The sequence below is a fragment of the Temnothorax curvispinosus genome, unplaced genomic scaffold (genome assembly GCF_003070985.1).
Source record: "Temnothorax curvispinosus isolate PA1 unplaced genomic scaffold, ASM307098v1 QBEX01017816.1, whole genome shotgun sequence".
Lineage (NCBI taxonomy): Eukaryota > Metazoa > Arthropoda > Insecta > Hymenoptera > Formicidae > Temnothorax > Temnothorax curvispinosus.
The window spans coordinates 990,072-1,014,413 of record NW_020227596.1 but is presented as its reverse complement, the minus strand read 5'-3'; the positions used below and the strand labels follow the sequence as shown (position 1 = coordinate 1,014,413).

At 42.8% G+C, this 24,342-nt stretch overlaps 1 protein-coding gene across 5 annotated transcripts; it reads left to right on the top strand.

Annotated features, from left to right (window-relative positions):
* Positions 1–981: 981 nt before the first annotated feature.
* Positions 982–15,760, top strand: LOC112467754 (unconventional myosin-IXb-like). Of its 5 annotated transcripts, none has more exons than XM_025036531.1 (15): positions 982–1,063; positions 2,920–3,808; positions 3,884–4,187; positions 4,285–4,902; positions 4,978–5,276; positions 5,342–5,601; positions 5,677–5,984; positions 6,063–6,400; positions 6,493–6,553; positions 7,510–7,839; positions 8,741–9,652; positions 9,721–9,801; positions 9,870–12,100; positions 12,194–13,204; positions 13,461–13,558. In XM_025036531.1, the coding sequence occupies exons 3-15, from the start codon at positions 3,895–3,897 to the stop codon at positions 13,556–13,558; spliced, it is 6,840 nt and encodes a 2,279-aa protein (XP_024892299.1). In that variant the 5' UTR covers positions 982–1,063; positions 2,920–3,808; positions 3,884–3,894. The 5 variants fall into 5 exon arrangements, with proteins under 5 accessions (XP_024892299.1, XP_024892302.1, XP_024892303.1 ...); XM_025036534.1 differs by lacking the exon at positions 982–1,063 and adding an exon at positions 1,244–1,745 and having other exon boundaries at positions 13,461–15,760; XM_025036535.1 differs by lacking the exons at positions 982–1,063; positions 7,510–7,839 and adding exons at positions 1,244–1,745; positions 6,877–6,924 and having other exon boundaries at positions 13,461–15,760.
* Positions 15,761–24,342: the final 8,582 nt, after the last annotated feature.

Below are 24,342 nucleotides of genomic sequence, written 5' to 3'. Positions count from 1 at the left end.
TGAAAAGGGGTTTTGAGAGACTGCTGAGAGTATGTGTTACAATGCGGTTGACAGTGCGTAAGTTAACGTTATATCGATCTTGAATAACTAATAGAATACACAATTACACATCGTTATGCATTAATTCGTAAAAAGCGCTAAATATTTCGAAAACAACAGCTCAATAAGTACGTGTTCCATAACGAACGTTCGTCCTTAAATTTTTTATTTCTCATAGGAAATTATTTTGGGACAGAACAGAGCCTGTAATATAGCGCGTTACCCGTTGGAAATATTCCTGGACTGATCACCGACCACGTAATTCAATATCCACGTTTTGTACATACGCAGAGGCGCCACTAGACGGATATTCCACCTGAATGAAACGCGGGCATGTCCATTTCTGCCAACGCAGATTGACTTTAATCTCGGTTTAACTTACTTTTCACCCTTTTCTAGTTGTAAGAAATAAAAAAGATAAAAGGTAAGTTAAACCGAGATTAAAGTTAATCCGCAATGGATAGAAATGGACATCGGACTTCTCTCGGCGAGAATCATGTCGCGCGCCTGCGCACGAAGGACTTTGTCACGAATACTTTCGAGTCGATAACGACGTCATGACATATCGGGCGATTCGGTGCGATTACGCATCGATCCAACGACACGTCGAGCAGAATCGATCACGCTCGTCCTAAATCGTGTCATCCTTACGTCGGGCTGACGGTCGTGCCGTCGAGAAAGAAAAGAGCCGGAGCCCGGAGCGGTGACCAAGTGACCAGCGCAGCGCGCAGCAGTGACGGAATTTGACGAATTGACGGAGATCGGGAGATTGCACAGGTTGAAGAGGTTTCGCCGTGGCGACGACAGACGGCGCTGAACGCCGTCGGCCGAATGACGTTCACACGGCGGAGGCGCATCGGCGACTGGTCACGTCGCCGTGGCCGCCGCGACCAATTGGCGGCCGCCGGCGCGTACCACGTGACCGAAAAAATCGAAATGGTGGACGTATCGGGACGCAGGACCCCGTGCGGTGACGAAGGACGATAAACCTGGGCAAGGGTCCCCCGTCCATCCGTGGCGATCGGTGAGACCGTGCGTAAATCCTCGCGGCGGGCGAGCGTGCTATCTCGCGAGGTGCCGCGCGGCCAGGTGGAAACCCGCCGCGACGCGACGCGATCTCGAGGTCGTCCGCGGGCCCCGCGGTCCCCAGGCCGGTCCGGTGCGCGCTTGACGGATCGATCCCGCGACACGGTGCACGGTCCACGGTGCCCCGCGATCGTCGACCGCGCGCGGCCAGCAGCGCGCGTGTGACCGTGTGTTTACCCAAGTGTCAAACCAGCCCCGTATTGTACGCGCGCGTGTCCGCCGTGTCGCCCGCCCGTGTCCCCGCGGCCGATCGCTCGTGAGAGACGGTGCCGACGGACGGTGGCACGGACGACGTTGGCGCGGCGCGCGTCAAACCGCGGACGCATCACACCCGGCCGTTCGTCGATCCATCCCCGCGCGACGGTGCGCATTGTACGTACATACGTCCGCGTGCGCGCACAATCGTCGGCGACGCGAGGAGTCCGCGAAGGAACGAGCGGATGCGAGAAGGGGAGAAGGCGAAGGACCGAGTCGGGACCTCACGAGGAGTACGAGGACAAGACAGCGGCTCTCCTTCGCGCGGCGACGGCGGCGGGCAGCATGCCCGAGCGCACCGCGCGGGCCCCGCTGCACCCGGAGGACGATGCGCCCCAACGTGGATCCCGCGACCGACGGAGGAGGTAAACGGCGACGGCGACGGACGCGAAAGTGTATCAAGCGCGCGAGGCAGGCACTCACGCGTGCCTCGCAACGATGCATTCCTTCGCGGTGATATCGCACGGCGCGGGCGCCCCGTGTGTGATTCAGCTTCTGCCCCAGAAACTCGCCGCTACGGTTCACAGGCGCGGTTTATCACGTTGACGTTCGCTCGGCCGTCGATCGGCGAGGCACGGTCCGTGACCCGTCAGTCCGCACAGCGGGGGACCCCGTGCGTGTCCCCAAATGTCATACGGCCGTCGACTCCCCCCCCCCTCCCTCTCCTCTTCCCTCGCCGCTCGCCGTGCGAGTGGTGCGAGGAAACGAACGATTGCGGTATCGCGGAAACGCTAAATACCGCTCGCGGCATTCCTTTGTACGAGCGTGTACGAGGCGCGAGGCCGCTATCAATCGACGAAGTCGCCGATCTCGAGAGAGAGAGAAAGAGCCCCTGGACCGCGACGGAACGCCTCTGCCCGTGTATTCCTGGAGGTAGGAGGAGGAGCGGCTCGCGCGGTGTGTTTTTCTCGCGTTCGCGCGCGACGGCGCGGTTATTTGCGTGCACGCACAGTCCCACGGTCTCGTCGGAAAAACCGTCGTCCCCGGGGTAGAAGTGAGATATTTTTGAATTCGACCGTGCATCGTGCATCTCATCGACGTTCGCGGGGCGCGCGCGACACGTGCGAGAAGCGCGACTCGCAGTGGAGGACCGCGCGCGGTGGCCGTCGCCGAGAGAGAGAGAGAGAGAGAGCGATCGGGGGAAATAAAAAAAAGTTCGATTATTCTTATCCGTTCTTCGCTTTTAATAGCCGTTCCAATAGCCGCCTCCCTCCTACGCGATTCGCAATGTGCGTTCTATCCTGCGCTCGTTTAAAATAGAAATGCAATGCACCTGTTCCATTCACGTTCCCGTCGCACGCCCTGAGAGAGGCGCGTTACAACGTAACTAAAACCGGGATTGGTTTATTTTATACGCGTGTAACGCGATCCCTCGCTCGATCGATTTAAAATTTTTGCCGTTTCCGTGATGTTGAATGAGGTATTCAGCTTAAATGTAACCCCGATTGAAATGATATTAGACGTTTAATGTGATCCTGCTTTCGCGCCCTTCTTTACATTAATGCGTTATATGCATTTATTATTATTTTTTTTTTCCAGATAGGACACTTTTCTGATTTAGAGAAAACTTTGTGCAATAGACGGAAATGATAAAGCAGCACTTGTGAAACTATTGCAATAAATATGCTGAAATACTCAAGAGGCACGAGAATATTTACAATACGCTGAAAACCTTGGATTTTTGTCAGAACAAGGAAACTAAGTTACTGCCTACCAACAATAGCACACCCACGCCTGTCTGTCACCTGTTCAGTGAATGTTGTGATAATAATTTAATGCTGTCGGAAAGGCTCCATTTGACAGTCCGGGTTAAGCGCATGATGTTCAAATAAAGCAGGCTATTCTACGACTCTATAAATACTCTAACGCTTAATGAACAAATCAGGAACAATGACCTATCGAATTGACTGAACGTATAAATCTATTGAAAAGAAAAAGAAATAATTCCAACGACTCTATTTTATTACATTAATAATTATTAACGATTGGAATACTCTACGATATATTGAGAAAGACCTAGGAATAATTTTGAAAGGGCTTTAAAATTTCTTATTGATATGTTTTATGACCACGAGAGATGCAAATTTTTATTTTATATCACACAGATTTATTTTTAAAACTTTAAGTTGATACACGTTATTAAAGTTGGTTACCTCTCAAAATCTCGAGCCAATTGGCAAGTGTATTTGGCAAAAGTAAATAATCCCAAATTGTATCAAAAGTATAGTAGAATTAACGCGTGTAAATAATCATAAACATTGACGTTGTATTGTTGCAAGCTTGTAAAACAAAATGTATAATAATTATTTTAAACGCTTAAATCAGTGGTTGTACATAACGAGTAAACAAGAAGAAGGGGAAACAACGTATTTGAAATATTATATAGATGACAGAGGACATACTTGCTAACAACCCTCTTCGATACAAGGTATGCTGCTATAATAGAATGACTTAATTTGTATAATAGATTATCTTTGTTTATTTTTATAATCCATGATCTCAGGGTTAAAAAAAATGGACAACAGTGGGTCTGGAGTGGTGCAAGTATTCGTGGGTGAATGGAGCCCTGAATATGAGGCGCTCTCCATTAAAGCCACAAAACAAACTTCGTCAGCCGAGATAGTAGAATGTATTATTGAAAGACTCGGACTGATGGACGCTTCTGTTTCGAATGGCTACGAGTTAGCGGAAGTGGTAGGGAATTCTGTTGGGCAGGAATGTAAGGAAAGAAGACTCGGCCCGGCTGAGTGCCCCGTAGCACTAATGTTACTGTGGCCAAAAAATGATACTCAGCAAGAATATTACAGGTTTATTATGTTTGGATATAATAATTACGTTTTATTATATTAGTCCCTTGATTTAAGGTGATTTCTCACGAAACAATTTTCATGCTTGATTTTTCAGATTTTACCTACGAAAAAAGCAACCAGACTACTTGTGGTCTGACAGTAGATTTCCTATGGATCCTCAACTCCTAAAGGACTATTTTAATAGATTCCTTTATCAACCACGTGACAAGGAATATCCAGATCTGTGTCAGCTTCCAGATCTGAACGAACAAACCCTATTGGATAATCTGAGGGCAAGGTTTTTGGCTGGCAACATATATACTTATGTCGGCAGCATACTAATTGCCTTGAATCCATTCAAATTCTACCCTATCTACAATCCGAAATATGTCAAGTTATATCAAAACAGAAGGTTGGGTCCGGACATACCTCCTCATATATTTGCCATAGCCGATGCAGCTTATCATTGTATGCTTAAGGAGAAGAAGAATCAGTGTATCGTTATTAGTGGTGAAAGCGGTTCTGGTAAAACGGAATCAACGAATTTTTTGTTACATCACTTGACAGCGCTTAGTCAAAAGGGTTCACATGGCAGCGGTGTGGAACAGACAATACTCAGCGCTGGACCTGTTCTAGAAGCATTTGGCAATGCGAAAACGGCCCATAATAACAACAGCAGTCGCTTTGGAAAATTTATCCAAGTAAATTACAAGGAAAATGGAATGGTCCATGGGTATGTTTTACAGTAAAAAACGTTCTAAATATAAACTAAAGTAAAATATAATTTACATCTAAATGCATTTTATAGCGCTGTGGTACAAAAATACCTTCTGGAGAAATCAAGGATTGTTTCTCAAGGACGAAATGAAAGGAATTATCACGTGTTTTATTACCTATTGGCTGGCGCGAACGAGCAAGAGAAACAGCTATTGCACTTGGAGAGCTGTGATCGGTATAATTACTTAAATAAAAGCGGTTGCTACGGACTGGAAAATATCGACGAACGACATGAATTTTCGAGATTAAAACAGTCTATGGAAATGGTGGGCTTTACAGCAGAGAAGCAAAGGCGACTCTTCGCAGTTCTGTCGGCAGTCCTTTTGCTAGGTAATTGCCGAATTACCTAGCCATACCATGTGTGTCGCTAAAATAACTCTGCATTCTTGACTTAGGTAATGTTGAGTTTCATCCAAGAAAGTCATATCATCATCATGACGAAGCTGTAGGCGTTAAAAATCCAGAAGTAGTTGCATTGATATCGGAGCTTCTCCGAGTGAAACAAGAAACTCTGTTGGCTGCACTCACTGCCAAACGTGCAAGAGCTTCCGGAGAGACTTTAGTTATTAACTATAGGCTTCCCGAAGCGATTGCGGCACGCGATGCCATGGCAAAGTGTCTGTACGGAGCTTTATTTGATTGGATTGTGCTGCAGGTAATAAAAGTGCCTATAAACAACTATGGTTATTAACTGCACGACACTTGAAATAATTCATATCGCTTATATCAGGTGAATCATGCCCTGCTTTCTAAAAAAGATACTCTCAGAGATCATCAAGGCAATAGTATAGGTGTATTAGATATATTTGGCTTCGAAGATTTCAAAACATGCAACAGTTTCGAGCAATTGTGTATCAATTACGCAAATGAGCAATTACAACATTACTTTAACCAACATGTTTTCCAATACGAACAACGAGAATATAGAAAGCAGGGAATTAGATGGACAGACATAGGATACAGCGACAACTCCGGATGTCTCAATCTCATCGAAGGAAAACCGAGTGGTCTCTTGTGTCTTCTTGATGACCAGTGCAAGTTAGTATTATTGCTTAAATACATTGTTCTTTCCGAAGTTTGTGAAATATGTTTCGAATATTTGACTTTATCTTGCAGCTTTCCTGGTGCGACAAACGAGACGTTGCTACAGAAATTTAACTCTGTGCATAAAGATAATCCGTTCTATGAGGCACCGCAGCGCCGAGAAGCGGCGTTTGTTGTACGTCATTACGCCGGTGCGGTCAAGTACCAAGCAGCTAATATGAGAGAAAAGAATCTAGACTTAATGCGACCCGATGGCGTAGTTGGAGTGTTGAAAAATTCCTCCCTTGCTTTCGTGCGGGAGTTAGTCGGCGCTGATCCGGTTGCCGTATTCAGGTGGGCCATACTGCGGGCCTTCTTTCGCGCACACTTTGCATTTCAAGAAGCCGGTCGAGCACACAGACATGGTAGAGGTAGATATTAAATTATAACACGTTGTTTGAACATCTTTAATGCATCGATTAATTCAAGGAATTAATTTAAAAATATGTGCCTTTTCTTTCAGTTGATGGAACCAAGACGTCTGTACAAAACAGGTACAGAACACCCAACGAGAATTTAATAAGGTAATATTTAAATCTTTTTAGCTTTCTAATTAAATAACGTTTTTTCTATATATGAACGGTAATAAAAGAGTACCAAACGCTTCTATCTGTAACCTATATATAACAAAGCAAGATATAGTATTAAATTGAAAATTGTGTGAGAAGAAAGTGCTTGTTGCGCTTGTTTTTTTGGACATGTTTGATCTGTATATTGTCTCATCTAGTATGAATCTACGTTGTGCGTCAATAATACATGCATCACGCTCTGACAAAGTTTTGGTATTTATAAATTAAGACGAATCTATTATATTTATATTGGCCATATGTCTTTTATTCCTTTGTAGCCATCTTGTGACGTTGTCGACAGTCAATCTAACTATTAACCGAATTGCGTAAGTGGTCTTTCGATCCACTGTATGTGTAATTTTCGCAAATGTTATATTTTGTTGATATATCCCATGGATTTACAACAAATTAAAGTATATTAATAATATTTGTGACGATCAACCTCAGCTTTAAATAATTTAGAAAAATATTTATTCTGAGTAAATTTGTAAATCCATATATATTTTGCTCCAAATATGTGTGTCTACAGATTTTATTTTGATTTATGTTTGCACCCCTCGTGTTAGCCATAACTAGAATGCAATTTCCATGACATTTCCATACAATTACATTCTATCATTGTACAATGTTCTTCTTGTTATTGTATCTGGGCATGATTTATGACGCAAAACTGAATTTCCTTTTATACAGTTCATATCTCAATCATCTCATTTTTTCTACTTTTCGAATCGTTCATCAATCAATGAAACATCTCTGAGGAATGGATATCACATACCTATATAAAGCTCGGTACACGCGACCGAAAAAAAGCAAATTAAAAATGAACAACCAATTATTTATAAACGATAATTAGTTAATCGTAAGGAATATCGTCGGTCGACGAAATAATTAAGAACTAGAAAATTTTTCAGTTCACACAAACATACTCGCCCACCAAGTTATCAGAAGCAACGCAGTGTATGTTTACCACCGGCCACTACTCCTTCTGCTACATTATCTTCTATACAAACCGAAAACGACAATATAAACAACAATCGTCTATCATGGCCACAATTTAGAAACATTAATCAGACGCAACACCCGTCAAACGTTGCGTCGTCGAAGGGTGGTTACATATTAAGGGGCAGGGAAGACCAGTCCCATAGTAATAATAAATTCAGACGAGATACTCACACACCGCTAGAGAGGGTGCTTCCAAAAGACGAAGCAAACGTCATGGAACGCGCTAATCAGATTGTCATGTATGTAAAACGTATCTATTCGATATACTCATTTAATAACGTAATTTAAGCTACAGAGAAAAATTACTGATCTACACCAAGATTAGTACGTGCTCCATAGCAATTCCGGGTGGTGATGGGTTTCTTTCTTGTAGGTAATAGCATTTTCGTAAGCCATTAATAGTCAAAATTGTACCGTGGCTTTATCCATTTATCTTAACTTCTCAATGACATACCGCTGCATATCTTTTGATAATCAAAGACCATCATATTTCATCATAGAACCATTTCTCATTATGTGTAGTCTATCGCCAATCTTGCAATTGTTCTCGATATATTTAATGATGATTGCTGCATGCTGAGTGTTTTGCAATAGTTCTTTAAAAAAATAATTTTTACAAATTACAAATTGCATATATCTTATTTGTAACTACTGTTATGACCATGAATAATTTGATTTGTGACATAGAATATGAATTAGTTTTATTATAATTACAAATTAAAAATAATGTAATTCTACATTAGTATTTCATTTATATCATTATTATAACATTCATCTATCAAATATTTCTACATATTACCCTTAAGCTTGCTATGTTTCTTACTATATCTACTTGTACTATACTACATCAATTTTCTACTATGCCTTATTTCATATTTCGTATATTAGATATATTTTGTGTATTAGATAAACATACATTTTTGATACTTGTAGACTTTATAGAGCATCGCTGACTAGATTGTAATTCCTTCTCCTGTGTACATATAAAATTATTATCAAGCGTGTGATATATATTATATAATATAATATATATATATACATATTTGTATATACATGACGATATGGTAAATCATAACAGGAGAACGAATATACATCATGTAATAACGAATATTACAAATATTAGCATCGGAATGTTTACAGGAAAAATAAGTCATTTCGGCCGAGGGAACGTGGCAAGAAAGGTCTGAAAAATCTGCAAACTGTAAAGACACTCGCAGGAAGAACTCAGAGTTACGGTACTGGACCGGGAAAAGCCAGAAAACAACCTATGACTGTTTCCGCACAATTTCAACAGAGTTTGCATAGCCTGATGGATACTCTGAATCAGGCAAATCCTTTCTTTATTAGGTGTATTAAGAGTAACGCTAATAAAGTGCCGAATGAATTTGATGAGGAAACGGTACAACGACAGCTGCGCTACACGGGCATGTTGGAGACTGTCAGAATAAGGCAGGCCGGTTTCAACGTGCGATTAACATATGAGGAATTTATACAACTCTATCGAATGCTACTTCCTAAGGGTCTTCTGAGCTCGCAGTCCGACGTGAGGGACTTCCTACTGACTCTCAATCTCAACAGAGATAATTATCAGTTGGGTACTACCAAGGTCTTCCTCAGAGAGTCTGAAAAGATCAAACTAGACATTGAACTTCATCAACAAATCATAACGAGCATTACCACCATACAGAAATGGTTCCGCGCTTGTTTGGAAAGGAGGAAGTTCCTTAGATTAAAGAATGCCGTTGTACAAATACAATCTTTCTGGAGAATGGTCTCAGCACAGCGACTAGCTCAGGTTCTTCGTGCAAGAACCGAAGCCGCATTACATATACAAAATGCTTGGAGAGCATACAAACAACATAACTGGTTTAAAAAGCTGAAGTCATGCGCGATTACCTTCCAGGCATACGTCAGAGGAAATAATGCCAGAAAAAGATTTAATGAAATGAAAAGACGAAAAAGACTTTTACCAGACAAAATTCAAGAAGTCAAAAGAATTCAAGAATACAAGGAACTTATGTATGATAGAGTATGCGCCAAAGATAGCGAAGAGTAAGTATAACATGCGCATATAACACAATATGAATACCGACTTTATACTATTTTATTTTAATGTACAGGTTTACGGAAGATCGAAGTCTGACAGAGTATGGTGAATCACCTCGAAAAATAGAATCTCAAAATCGACTCACGTCACCAAGGTAGGTATCAAAATTTGAATTCCACAGTTAGAGCGTTTACAAAAGCTTATTGATTTATCTTTTTATAGGAGCGATAACGCGTATCGAGACAGCACTTTGGATACAAATATCTCGTATTCCAAACGAAAGCTCACTCCGAACAAGCGAATTTTGCACGACGCAACGTTGAAGAACACCGAAACCTATCATTTCGACGAGATGACAGAGCGTAAAAGTAGTCTCGAGAGTTTGACTAGTCTGAGGAGTTACGAATCTCAAGCCAGCGTCAACAGTTCTGAATCGCAAGAGAATTCCGGCTCGAGACCTGTGCCGAGCACCAGGACGAAACGCGGTGATCATTCGCCGGCGGTCGCATCGAATGTAAATCTAACGTCGAGTCGACTCTCTTCGGTGAGTAGAAGAACTGACAGTTCCTCGACGGGATATAGCGACGGTGAGACCGAAAGCGAAACACCGAGCGCCGTGCAAAGTGCTCCACCTGTTTTCAACACGAGTCCACCGTTCGTCAGTTCGCGCGACATGAAGTATCACTCCACCAACGTAAATCTGACGCACAGTCCGAATTCGGATATCTGGCGTCGTAGAGTAGATTACTCGCCCGCCAATTACAGCGACTACTTTATGTCGGTACCTCAGAAAGCAACTGTTACCCGTTCTCCGAACGTTTCTCATTACAAGAATGTGGCGGATAGCGTTTTTGAACAAGCCCGACCGGAGAAGCCCAACGAAGCAGCGAATTATAATGTCAAACTCGACACGAGCGATCGCTTCGTTCAGATGGAAAGCTTGGCGAGCAGCAAGCAACAACGTGGACTCAATGACAACAATGTAGCTAATGAGCGAATGGAAAATATTCCGATATCGCCGACAAAGCGAGATCATACCAAGCACGGATCTGCCAAGAATATCAAAGATCTTAGCTATTTGCGGCGACAAAACTCGGAAGGAGATACTGCGCTGAAAGTCGTGGACGTCAACGATGACAGTGCTTTGAAGAGCACTTTATTAAGAGGATCATCCCCAAATGAAAAGAACTCACGTTCGAAGGAGAAATACGAGCCAGACGTGCCGGTGAGAAACGCAAGACGAAATAGACCTTCGAGAGAGGTTCAGTGTCGATCTATGGGCGAGAGCGTAGTCGAAGCTAACACGGAAACGCGAAATCTGCTTCTTGGTACGATTAAGGAAAGCGACTTGAATAAAACGACGAACGTATGGTCACGAAAAGATTATCCACACGAGACTGCTTCTCGGTCCGTTACGGATTGGCCCATGAACAAGAATGAAGCTACATACAAGGTACAGCAGCCCGGTAAACGCATGAGATCTAACGCGATCACGACTCTCGAGCTGCGAAGGAGAAACTCCGATCCAGCTACGAAAATTTCGGGTCTAAGTGAAGATAAAATAGGACAGGATACCAGCTCGAACGACCTGAAACTCGCGCCTGGTATGGATCTTCTTCAATGGAAAGGTAACGTGTTTACCTTGGCCGGCCATCGTTTCCGAAAAGTGGCGAGATTTGCTAAGGACGATGTATGCGTGTGTTGCCATGAGAAAATGGACGCGTTTGTGACGCAAGGCTACAAATGTGTCGACTGCAAGCAGCTATATCATGTCAAGTGCATTCAAAACGGCGGAGTACTAAGAATGCCGTGCTTATTGGCCAACAGACGGAAAAATAGAAAACCACCGCGCACACCGTACGATACTACGAAACAAACAGTCACGTCCAAATTCAGTCTAACCGGTACTTCAGCCTTCTCCGATAGCACGGACAAAATCATTTCCGATGCCAAGGAGTTAGCTCTGATGCAAGACTTTATCACCAAGAAGATCTACAAAATGCAGAGTCAAGAAGAGGGACGGAAACCGAGCGAAGTGGATCGCGTTTTCAAGCATGCTCTTAGGAAATTCAAGGACGACCTGGTGATCACGTATAGCGTCGCCATACAGCAAGGCGTAGAAGGTAACATCAAGTACACCGATTTGATCGCCAACTTTCTTCACGTTATGGAAACTGTCTGCAAGCAAGAAAACACGAGAGAAGATTTCCCTGTAACGATGGGCGTGAATGCGTTCAGAGGTTTCATGAATGAATTTATGGCTATGGTTAAAACTGAAGCTCTCGAAAAGCAAAGCAAGAGCAAACGGAAAAAGGAGAAGAAGCGGAAGCAGGAAGAGCCCATACGACATGGTAGTCACATGTTCCAGTTGACCATTATCAACATACCCACCGCTTGCGAAGTCTGCACATCTTTCTTCATGTGGCCTATTGAACGAGGACTCGTGTGCCAGAGTAAGTAATCTCCATTCGCATAATAAATCCGTTTTTTATATTTTTTCTTTTCAACGATTATAATTAATTGCAATGTATATATTTCGTTTTTAGATTGTAAATTGACATGCCACAAAAAGTGCTACATGAAGGCGTCAGCAGAATGCGGCAAAGACGGTTCTCTGTCTGAAATGAATTCGCGCAAAGTATTTGGTGTACCACTGTACAAGTTGGACTGCGGTGACGGCAAAGTACCACTCGTAGTAGATCGATTGATCACAACTATCGAGATGCACGGTCTCTATACCGAGGGCATATACAGAAAGAGCGGTGTCAGTTCCAAAGTGAGAGAACTCAAAATGAAAATGGACGAGGGCGACTTAGAGAAGGTGGATTTCGAGAACTATCAAGTGCATGTGTTAGCTGCGGTGCTGAAGAGTTTTTTCAGAGACATGCCGGAACCGCTCTTGACCTACGAATATTACGACGACTTTCTGCACGCGGCAAACTTGACGGATCCGCACGATCGAATCAGCACGCTCTTCGCCATACTGAAGAAATTGCCGAAACCGAACTACGATCTGATGGAACGCTTGATTGTTCATCTGGCGCGAGTAGCGCGACACGAGGAGGACAATAGAATGTCACCATCGGCTCTGGCCATCGTTTTCGCACCGTGCATCCTCAGAACGAACAGGACATTGCCCGCGCAAGATTCTCTTCAAGACGTGGGCAGACAGACGCGTTGCGTCGAAACGATTGTGCAGGAAAAGTTGAGAGTAGTCAGAGCGACGCTAGCGGACATAAATACTCTCGAGTCAGCCTGTCACACGGCGACACATCGACTCTCCAGTTTACGATCGTCCAAGATCTTTAGTCCAGAAGAGTTGAACGTGGCCGCCTCGACCGCTGCAGGACGGGCAGCTGCGATGGATCGCGACAGGGATCGAGGAGATGAAGAGGAAGCCCTACTCGTTGATCATATACAAGAAATCCAGAAGGAGAAGGCCCTCTTGACGTCTACTCTACCCAGTTTAACGAGAGCTTCTTCAGACGATGATCTCCTCTTGTCAGCCACGGATCTAGACGATGGATCCCTCGACGATCTTCTCCCATCTTCCGCTGGTAAGTACTTTCTAAGAATTGATTATAATTGTGCAATTTAATCAACAAATTTTCCAATAACGTTATTTATGTTGGCAAAGATTTATAAGAGAACTATCAAGAAATCATGCGTTTAATTACTTCATTGTTTTACTGAGTGATTGACTTCTAAGACAATTCTTTATCGTCAAATCGACAAAAGGTGCTTAAGATAGGTACTAAGATAGATATAGATAGGCTTCTAGGTTTAAGATCTTTTTACTTTTATTAATCACAGACGGACTCGTAAGGAAGAAGCCCGTTCAAAGGCAAAGTTCAGCAGACAATTCGTTTCCAACGATTATCAATATGGACGACGACATGGTAATGGTATGAATAGCGTCCACGAATAATGTTAACGCGCATTCTGAATGATCATAGCAATCTGATAGATGATGCGAAATATCGTATTAGGGCAGAGAATCAACAACTTTAATTGCTGGTCTTTTCAGCCGATTGTTAATGTGTTGAGAAACCTTTAGTGAACGCATTATATAGTTCTCGTAATTTGTTGACTCCATTAAAAAAAAAAAGATTTAATTGTGCGACTGAAATAATTCCATTCTCTTATCGAAGTCAGTAGAGATATCTAAAACTATTTCGTACAATGTATTAGGAAAAAAAAACTGCACAAATTTTAACTTAGTCGCATGATTTTATTCGCAATGCATTCCTTTCTTTGAAGACTGTCGAAGTATTTAGGCGCAACGTTTCGTTCGTCTGTAGATCCTAAAAGAAACATTATTAACACGCTGCTTTACACATTTTAAATATAAGAGATGAAACCACAGAAAAACTAGAAAGTATTTAAAGAAAAGCGTACTGCTCTTAAAAAAATCTATATATATGTATATATATATATATTTTTTTTTTAGAAATTTCTGCTTATCAAAGTGATGAGGGAGTCATACCGAATTACTTGTTTTTACAAATTTACGTTCATAAAAATGTAGTTTATTGTTGCACCGTGTTACAATTCTCTGTAAACATTATTTTTTACGGAGAATCTTTCTAATATGTGTAGATGCGCTGTTCCTTAATAACTATTTGTTTAGCGTTAGTAGATCTGTCACTTCAAAATCATCTCTTCCTAAAGGATCTACTTGTCACGTTCGAGTAGAATCGATAATCGACCGCTTTGTGAATTCCTGTGCGAGATGTTTTTACTATATTTCGTTACGATGTCTGACGACGATAGCCGATTTAAAACGTTAGGTTTAGGCGCAGGAATTTAAGAGACGACCAAGAGAGAAAGAGGAAACCAAAACATAGTTTGTACATATTATGCAATATAACAATTTCGTAATAATCTGTTATTATTGTTGAATTTACGCGAGAGACATTTAACGAGATTATATTTCTACTGTCGATATTCGTTGTAGGGATAACCACGTCGTTATCGGGTCTCTACCGGTTTTAGTTTCTTCTCTGGATCGATTTTTACTTAACGCGTTTTTTTTCTCATGCTCAGATGCGTCCCAGAGACATGTGTGCGTATATGTAAATAAAACGCACATTACATACAAGTACTTATGTACATAACAAATTCGCGCGCGCGAGAACTAATCAAACTTGTTCGCTCGAAATTTATTGCATTTTTTTTAAATTTTGTTTTAATTTATAATATATATATATTATATACATATATGTATGTTACTCAGTGTGTCTTAGATCTTTATTGATTCGTTTTTCACGACTTTGCCACGCCGCGCCGTCTCCTTCGTCCATTCGTACGAATTCGTAACTCGTGCCACTTCGTGCGCAATAGCCTGACGATTGTGAGAAAATCGACAATGTGAAAGGAAAGGGGTGAAAGAGATTTCGATCTCGCGTAATAGAAGTCTCTGTCCAATAAGGATAATCAGATCAAGTCCCCACTTACGTACCACGAACTTAATTGAATTCCCTTGCGAATTAATAGTTACGCTTGATGATGATCCCGGATAGAATTGGTCAGTGAATTGAGTCCTACCTTTTATTTCTTTTCCCGGCTTCGGTTAGCAATCGAGTATAACGATATTTTCAATTATAATGGATACAGCGGATGTGGATAGAAAATTTATCATTACGGCCGCGAGGGGGTGACCTATATAAATTTTTTATTCATTATTTCTGATCGCATACATCATACGTTCTGTTGCATCCAATCACCAAAGACTCGTACGCGCAGTTGTTTTTTCATTCTTGTATTTACGTCAATCCCCGATAGTTTCTTTTTTTTCTTTTTTTTTTTTTTTTTTTACTTTGCGTGCATCGTCCGCTTTTTAATACTGAAGCGTCCTATATTTTTAATTGCCTTCGCGTAATACTTTAAAAGAATGAAACTTATATTTCCGTCCTTTCTCGACTCTACAGTTACGTTTGTGCCGCAGGTTGTTTTAAGTTTCGCGTATCGGCAATCGATGATGTGGTAAAAACTTCTTTTTCCGTTCAATTAAATCCCGTCTTTGAGTACTGGACTATGCGCGACTTTTATCCGGATAACTTTTAGGATTAAGTCGAATAATTAAAAAAAAAAAAAAAGAAAAAGAAGGAAAAGAAAAGCAAGAAAGAGAAGCGTTCGTTCTTCCAGAGCATCTTTTTTTCCTCAACTCGCAAAGAACCCATCTCTTCGCGTTTTTGCATTCGTTTTAAGAATAATCGACTCGGCGATGACGAATATCCAAGCGATTATCGTCACGTCAAATCGATCCTCTCGATCGTTTTAAACGGTCTCGGGAAACGGGACGACTTTAAATTGCCTTTTTACAATCGATAAGTTTTACGAAGTGTAGCTAAGGTAAATCGTTATGAAATCGTCTTCACTTTGCGTGGGGGGGAGGGGGGGAATAAATCGTAGTGTTATGTAAATGTAACGTTACCTTTCTCATCTATAAAGCCATGACATCGTGCTCGCGGTGCACAAATGACTTTAAGCGAAGCGGAACGATCTTAACGAAAAAAAAAAAATTCATATACTATAATAGAGAATACCTATATATATTTTTGTTACGTCCACCGAATGAGAGTTCTAAAGTGTGTGTCGTCCTGCGTTAATATATATTAATCGCGAGTGTTAACGCGCTGGTTTCACCCGGTATGCGGTCTGTTGAGAGAATCTTTTTTCTTTTTTACTTGCGACTGTTGTTTCGTTGAAGTGTTCCCCGACACACGCGGTTGACTCAAAGTTTGATTTCACTCGGTTCTTTTTTTTTTTTTTTTTGCTAGTCCGTTGTTACGACATCGAGATATATCGAATTGTTGATTGATTTCTCTCGTCTGTCCTGCGAATAATAACCGAACAATCTATATTCTTCGAGAATTTTACTAGACAGTGGACAGAACGTTTATAATAATAGATATTGTAAATCTGCAGATTACTTCGATGTAACAGAACTGGGTTAGTCGCGTAAGATAAAAGGAAAAAAAAAAAGAAACTAATTATCGTTGTATATGTAAAGTATCATCTACACAAGCACATACGCTTCTTTACTGTGGAAAGTGCTTCGCTCTTGTGATCCGCTCGTGCGAGAAATACCGCGATGCCGAAACGAGATTTCCTCGACGTTCCTTCTCTCTATAGCGAAAGCGAAAATCTCGAACGGCCGTACGAATAATGAAATTGCAATAAAAAAAAAAAAAAAAATCCGCGCCTCTTTCCGCAAGGGACGCTCAAAGTTTCCACCAGCGTGTCTAATTAAATGTAATTAAGAGCCTACACCAAATATATTTCGTCGTCGCAAATTCGGGATTTTCGCAACCGCGGATACATCTTATCCGAAGACGTAAGGACACAGTCGGTCGTAGTATCGTAAGGGCAGCGCACAACAACTCTTCATGACAATATCGTTCCGCAGAAAGTCGCAATTTCCGATATACCCCACAGCTGCTGCAATGACGACGGCGATTCTCGACGCCCTTTTCTCTCCATCCCGTTTCACGCTCTCGTGCCATCTCTCTTGATCTGCTTCGCGCGTCCTATCTTCTCAGCTATCGGGAATCGAGGCAGCGAGCGTGTAACGCGCGTCGCAGACATATGGGAAACCGAACTGAGATCGGTGCTGCGCTACTCGGCCGAATTTTCGAAATACGCTTATTATAAATATAGGGAAAAATTATACGCTCGCTGCCCACGTAATTCATGTTCGATTTCCGTTCGCCAATCGTTCGAAGCTGCATCGATTTTTCTCCCGGAACATCGCCGATCGATTGTGAGAATATTCTTACGCTCGAAATCTTGAACGCTAAAATAAATGTGTTACACAGTTGACGCGGGTGTCTTAGAAGAGAAAACAAACTCAGGACAAGAGAGAGGCAAGAGAGAAGCAACTGGAGAGGATAGTATAGTTCTCGATAATCATTGAGATGTCGCGATATTAATGCTCTTCCCTGTTTGTATCTTGACGTTAAATCTAAGGACGACAGTGAGCAGGACGTCTGCCGATTCTTCGAGTCACGGATATCGCTATATAGAATGTTTTATATCGGAAAGTATATATTTTCTTGTATACTTTGTGCTTATGAAAGATCGACTTTACTAAAGCTTAAAGTGTATTTTTGATTATAATCCGTCTAAAGCTAAATTAAAATTAAATCAAAATTGTTTAGGGCCGTAGCGACGAGATGTAGACACCACACACACACACACACACACACACACACACACACATCCTGCTCGTTATATTTATATATGTGTGTAGCCAGAGTGTACACTTAACAATAGTACATTAATCTTGAACGAACGAAACTTCCTTGGCGAAAATTTTTCCCGGGTATCGTAATCCGTTATATAATTGTTCGTTACAATTATTTATAAATTTTCAATGTTGGATATCTCGGCGCGACCTCGGATTTTAATTTCCGCTAAGGAAAACATCGAATACGACTTTGCTTGCAAAATAAGATCTACGCACTCCTCTTGGAATAATATGTATACATACCATTTATTTTTCTTCGAACGAATGTGTATGCGTGAAAGATAATATATATACATATATACATACCATACATATCTGTATATGTATATATATATATTATGTCGTGCCTCCGTGTGAATATATAAAAGAAAATATAAATATATATATACACACACACATATATATCTAGATATATATAGATACATATGTGTATGTTGCGTGTGTGCATGCGTGTGTGTACTGTGTATTGTAGGCATTCGCAAAAATGCTCGACGGACGACAGCGTCATTTCTCGCACGACAGCAGGCTCGAACGAGGAACGACGCAAATCACGTGTGCACGATGGAGATTATAGACTTTTATTTATACAGCGACGGAACAATTTTTCGAGAGAGATACACGTATGTGACGCGGTAACAAATCGCACGGAGAGAGAAAGCGGAATATATCTTCTCGACTCGTTAGATAATAGCTCAAATAGATTTTCTGTCTGTGTGTGTCTCTCTCTCTCCCTCCCTCCCTCCCGTTCTTTTGTTCATCCCTTGCGATTTTCACCCTGTATTTTTTTCTTTGCTTTGCCAATCGCGATCTGCACTGCGATTCACGCGTGGCGAATCGCTCGGCTTTCCGGTAATCCGTCGAAGGTAGATTTTCTCCTCGCAATTCGTATGACCCTTCAAGCTCTTTCTCTTTTAACCCTCTTTTAACCCTTCTTTTTTAAACTTTTTATTTCGTTTGTCTTCCTCTTTTCACGTTCGACTGCTAATAACCTTTTGCACCCTAATAACCGAGAGTCACCGGTGAGTGAGATACCGTGGAATAGATCGTGCGCAGGGAGGGACGATTCGATGGGAACTTCGACGACAGAGGCGGTTTATGAAGCGTAACGTTTATCTCTTTTTTTTTTCATCCCGGAGTATCGACGCGGAATGTGGTGAGTTTGTGACCCGTCACAGTCCACTCGTACGCGATCGCGCGTAATTGTTCGGAAATCGATACTTCAGGATCAATCGGTGACACGTACGAGCGTATTCATCTTCGGGAATAATAATTTCCGCGAGGGACAAAGAGCTCTTCCTCCGGGGCTTCGTCCTTCGTTGATCGTCAAAGAATCCGCGCGGAGGCTCGTATAGCGCCTTGGCTCGGACACGCCGAAGATGAGGGTCGGGATCGCCGCTAAACGGCGGCGGCGGCGGCGGCGGTGGCCGATGGCAAAGACCGTCGAATCGACCGTTTCGCGATGGAAAGCTTTATTAACCGATCGTTAAGACAAAGAGAAGAAGGTAGAAAGAAGGTGAAGAAGGAAAAGAAGAGGAGGACGAGGGTTGATCTCTCTCCGCCTCCTCGCTTCCTTTTTCGCGCGACGAAGGAAGACGGGGATCGATCTCCGGTGTCGCGGGTGGGAGACGTATCGATCGTCTTCGATTCGACGTAGCGACGTAGCGTCCACAGATCAAAACTAGACGGAGATTAAGAACGTGTCGAGAGACACGTTTCTCGACGTGCGAGACCCCGTTGATTGCGCTAATCACGTATGCGCGCGTTAGTTTCTTTTCTTTTTTTTTTTCTTCTTTTTTTTCTGAGTTCGAAGATTTACCGATTTAGTTCACGAGTCCCGCCGTCTCGTTTTACTGGGTATGCCTGTCGGTGTGTAAGTGTGTCCTCCGAGTGTGTATTCGCGCCAGTGGCGTGTAAGGTCATGTATTGCTGGCGTGGGAGTGACGGTGCGCGAAATCTACTTCTTCGTGATCGATTGTAATTTTATATAATATTTGTAAGACAAATTAAATATTATGTACAGCATACCTGACACAGTAAATAATAAGTATCTACCTTATATCTCTAACAAGAGTTTGTCTGTCGTTTTTCTTTTCAGGCACCTAGACTAGATAATTGGATGATGGTAAATTGGCGGAGGTGGAATCGATACGTCGAATCGACATCCCGTCACGCTTATAGTCGCTCATAATGTTAATCTTTATTATTAAATGTGATATGAAAGCGCTCGTAATCCGCGCTTGGGGGGTGAGGGAGAGAGAGAGAGGGTACCGAACATTCAGCACGCCGAACTCGTTATTATCAAGCCCGCTATTAAGCTAACGCATATCGTATGATCTAATTAGGATTTCCATCAAATAGCGATTGTGAATTAGCACCGATAGATTGCCTACTGTGATCATTCCCCGACGATATTCATTGCCTAATTAGATGCCGCTTGCGCACGTTCGTTTGCGCCTATTGAAACCGGTACCATTCATGTAATCGACAATTTTAAGCCGAAGTAATAATTGACAATGAAGTAATTCTCGCAACACAAAACGATACGCGTGACACGTGGTACTGTTAATTGACTCCAGTAGGCATCCGGAGAGTCTATACATTTATCTCGTGACCGCGTAAATTGATATCATTTTTAGAAAATAACGTTCTAAATCCCCCATCGCATTTCGAGGCGAAATACGAAGCAGGCCAATTAAGCGTCGGCTGAAATTAATAAGCTCTTGAATCGTTTTTTTTTCCTTTAATAGAGCTATTTATATCTATCGACGATTCCTCCCGCCCAATTAAGGACGCCGCTCCCTCAGATTCCTGAGGGTGGTTTGCGGTCGAGGGATGGAAGAAATTCTGAGCACCGCCGGCGCGGGCGCTCCAGAACCAAAATCTCCTCGCAACGACGACAGAACGAACGGTAATGTTCCCCGACCGGCGAACAGAAATGAAATTCCGGTGATTTAGCTGTTCGAATTCACGGGCGCGCAAACACACACACACACATACACATATATACACAATCCGAGAGCGGTAAATTTTCCCGAAAAATGGTCCACGCTACTTCTTTCTCCGGTACGTGCGCCGCCCTTTTCGTCCTTTCAGTTCTCCCCGATCGACTTCTGTTCGTGAGGTTGATCCCTTTTTATTGGCACAGACGAGACTTTTGGTTTTTCCGGCAATTTCCCTCCTATTCTCCTCTTAAAGATTTAAGCAGGTGCTCCCTGCCGATGCCGGACAATTAGATACATGTCACTTTCATTTCCTCCTTTTCCCTTTCTCCCTAGCGCGAAGAACACGCGCGAGATAATTAATGAAAGAAATATCTGAAAGAACGAGAGAATAAGAGAGGGTGATCCACAAAGCAGATTTAGATTCAACCCAATTTGCTAAACGAGCATGCTCGACCCTTCACCGATTAGCTTCGGAGGCGCGCGCGCGCGCGCCTGATGACATGCCACGTCACGAGCAGATCTAAGCGAATTTACGCCTTACAAATTGTACCGCGGCGAACGTGTAAATACAGATCGACTCGACGTAAACGTGATATTGGAAATATCGACAGTCTCCGACGCGGTGGTCTCAATGCCGGCGCTTTTATAACCCAAAGCCCAGAGACTGTGGGATGGCGGCTCGGTTCTTCTCTCGCTTGTTACGCGAGCTGAAACGTAAATTGATACTAACTACTTCCTCGACATATCGAGAGGTTTTTACTTTTTTACCCTCCCCGTTTTTACACGGCAAGAACAAAAATAGAATCGGACGATCCGGCACCGAGTCTCGAGAACGACGATTATCGTAGAGTAGCATCCGACCGCTTTGAGAATTCGCGGCACGGTCACGATTGTTCTCCCCGGTTCTGCTAATCGAATCGAATTGAATTTTCTTCCTCCCGACGATCCCGGGAAAACCCTCGAATTCTTTAGTCGCTGCCTCCGGAGAGTCAATAAAAATTAACGATTGATTTGGGAAATTAGGGACTCTCGACGTTCCTCGGATAGGGAGAACGATTGCGCCCAGGTGTCTCCTGAATAATGGAAACTATAAGGTTTTTTGGTAGTAATACTAACGCGCGCTTTTTCTATTTGCGTAACAAGTCGAGTCTCTCTGCGGAAGACTAATAATAATAAAAGGAGAGGGAGAAAAAGAGAAAGAGGGAGAGAGCATCGCGTACTCCCGACTCCCGGAAAGCTTTGATTGACGTCCGCTACATCATGCTCGCAAAATCTCGAATGTAGAACGGAAGAATCTAGTATCTTGACGGATCGCAAATCGGAACCTCCATGTCGATATATTCACCGAGGGAAAGTAAGCGGAACGAATTGTCAGTATTTACGAGGAGCGTCCGTTGTTTACGTATCCGTCTATCGTCTATCGGATTGTCGTTTCGGATGACTTTCCATTCCGCAAAATTTGCATCCGACGATGAGACGGATCGAAATGCCGCCGCCGGTTGAAATCCACTGCTCTCTCTCTCTTTCTCACTCTCTATACATCATTCCCGGCGTCCCAATTGGGTCAATGAATCTCCACGATTATTCAGTGGACAAAGGGCAAATATATCGTTTTATTTCGGGCAACGTGCAACTTAAAGCGCCGAATTAAGCTACAACTACATCTGTCGTAACGAAAGGATCGTGGTCGTAAGCAATGAAGCCGTCGTAAACTGTATATCTATGCCAATATATCTATAAACACATATTTCTTCGCACGTCGAGAAAGCTGACAGGTTAGATTATGTTGTAACGCCAGACAAGCGTCGTAATCGTAAGCGTTAGAGTTCAAGCTGAATCAATTCATACGATGAGCTTACGATAGCTATTACGACGAGTGTTAACGATCGCTTACGGTGAACATTACGATAGATGTAGTTGCAGCTTAATAAAGCGCGGTGTTTATTTCGACATTAGAACGCGGGGGATCGCTGTACGAGACACGTCTATTCAGAATCGGATCATCTCCACTTGTATTCCGAGAAACGGAACAAAGCGGTTCGAGTAAATGCGAGAGAGACATTTATTTTCCAAAGGTATTTATTTAGATTCTTGAAAAATATATTACAGCTGCACATACACAAAACGTATGCGACGCGTTCTTTTCGAGGTTTATTTCGATAAAATATTTTCACTCGCAAATTTTTCGGTTATATCGAGACACCGGGTAATAAAGAATGATAGAGGGAATAGTATGGAAACCAGGGAGGCGAATGACCTCTGTGTGTATACGGAAACTTTTGGCCGGCCGGCTTCCAGGCAAACTTGTTAAAAATTGATCAAAGGTTAGCCATCTCTCGTTGGCAGCAATCAAATAGTTACTATCATATATGAGGTCTCGCCTGAAAGCGCGCGAGAGAAAGGGAGGGAACGCGACGATTAAATGTCTCTGGAGAATAATACGGCGGCAATATTTAGGAAGAATTTAAAAAAATAATTTCAACGAAACGAACAATTATTTGATATTGGGTAACGGGGAGGAAATGTGCAAAAATAATTTCGAAGAGATGAGATAAAAATGTCGGGATTATTAAAAGCTGAAAGATTTTATCGATTTATAACAGATTTAAGCCGACAAGTGGGGTATAAATATTACGATTGAATCATTTAATTCATAATCGAGTAAATCTTTTGAAAGTAATCGGTAAATCAAGTCTCTCTCTCTCTATCTATTAGTAACATTTGTTAAAAAAGTCACGCATTCTCTTATCGGCCGCATGGGAAGCGACGATGGAGACGTATAGTGATTAGGCGGCGATGAACAGCCCGTTTGAGGAAGACAGCGTGTATGCATGTGGCGGAATTTTTGGGCAGCAGTCGGCCTCGTTATGCTGGAAAATCTGAAATCGATTGGTGAACCCGGCCCGTGTCGGCGGGGCGTCTGCGCGACGCAGATGTCGACGCAGACGCCGAGGTTGCTCGTCAGGTCGATAGCGCCGAGCTCTGGTTAAACTCCACGAACGAACTTCGCCGATGGTCCGTGAGGAAAAGAGCCCCCGGTCCGTGGAAACGTGGAGGTGAGGAAAGAGGACGGGGAGTAGGACGGAACGAGTGGGTTCCGAGAGAGGCAAGAGAGAGAGAGAGTGGAAGAAGAGGAGAGATCCTTGCTCTTCTCCGGCTCCTCTTTCCGTTAGAGACCGTCGGCATCGCATCGACGAATTAATTACGGATACGCGAAGCTTAGACTTTCGTTTAATTTCGTCTTCTATCGCCATCGAAATCGGATCGAACCCGATCTCCTTCGCTCCGTTTCTCTCTCTTTCTCTTCCTCCTATCTGTCTACCTATCTCCCTCTTACCGCGATATCCGATTATCGAATGTCGGTCTCATGTCAAAGAGAAGAGAGATCCGATTATTTATTTCCTGCCTTCGCCGAGTGCGCGATGCCGCCGTCGAGGCAGCGTTCCGTTTTGTGTCAAGTTACGATGGATTTCGAGAAATAAACCGAAAAGTAGGATAGAAG

What these genes read in the sequence shown, in the direction of transcription:
- LOC112467754 (XM_025036534.1), top strand. Translation starts at nt 3,895, where the DNA reads ATGGACAACAGTGGGTCTGGAGTGGTGCAAGTATTCGTGGGTGAATGG. An exon ending in CTTCTTGATGACCAGTGCAA is followed by an intron (nt 5,985 to 6,062) that starts GTTAGTATTATT and finishes TTTATCTTGCAG; the next exon opens with CTTTCCTGGTGCGACAAACG. An exon ending in TCTTCTCCCATCTTCCGCTG is followed by an intron (nt 13,205 to 13,460) that starts GTAAGTACTTTC and finishes TATTAATCACAG; the next exon opens with ACGGACTCGTAAGGAAGAAG.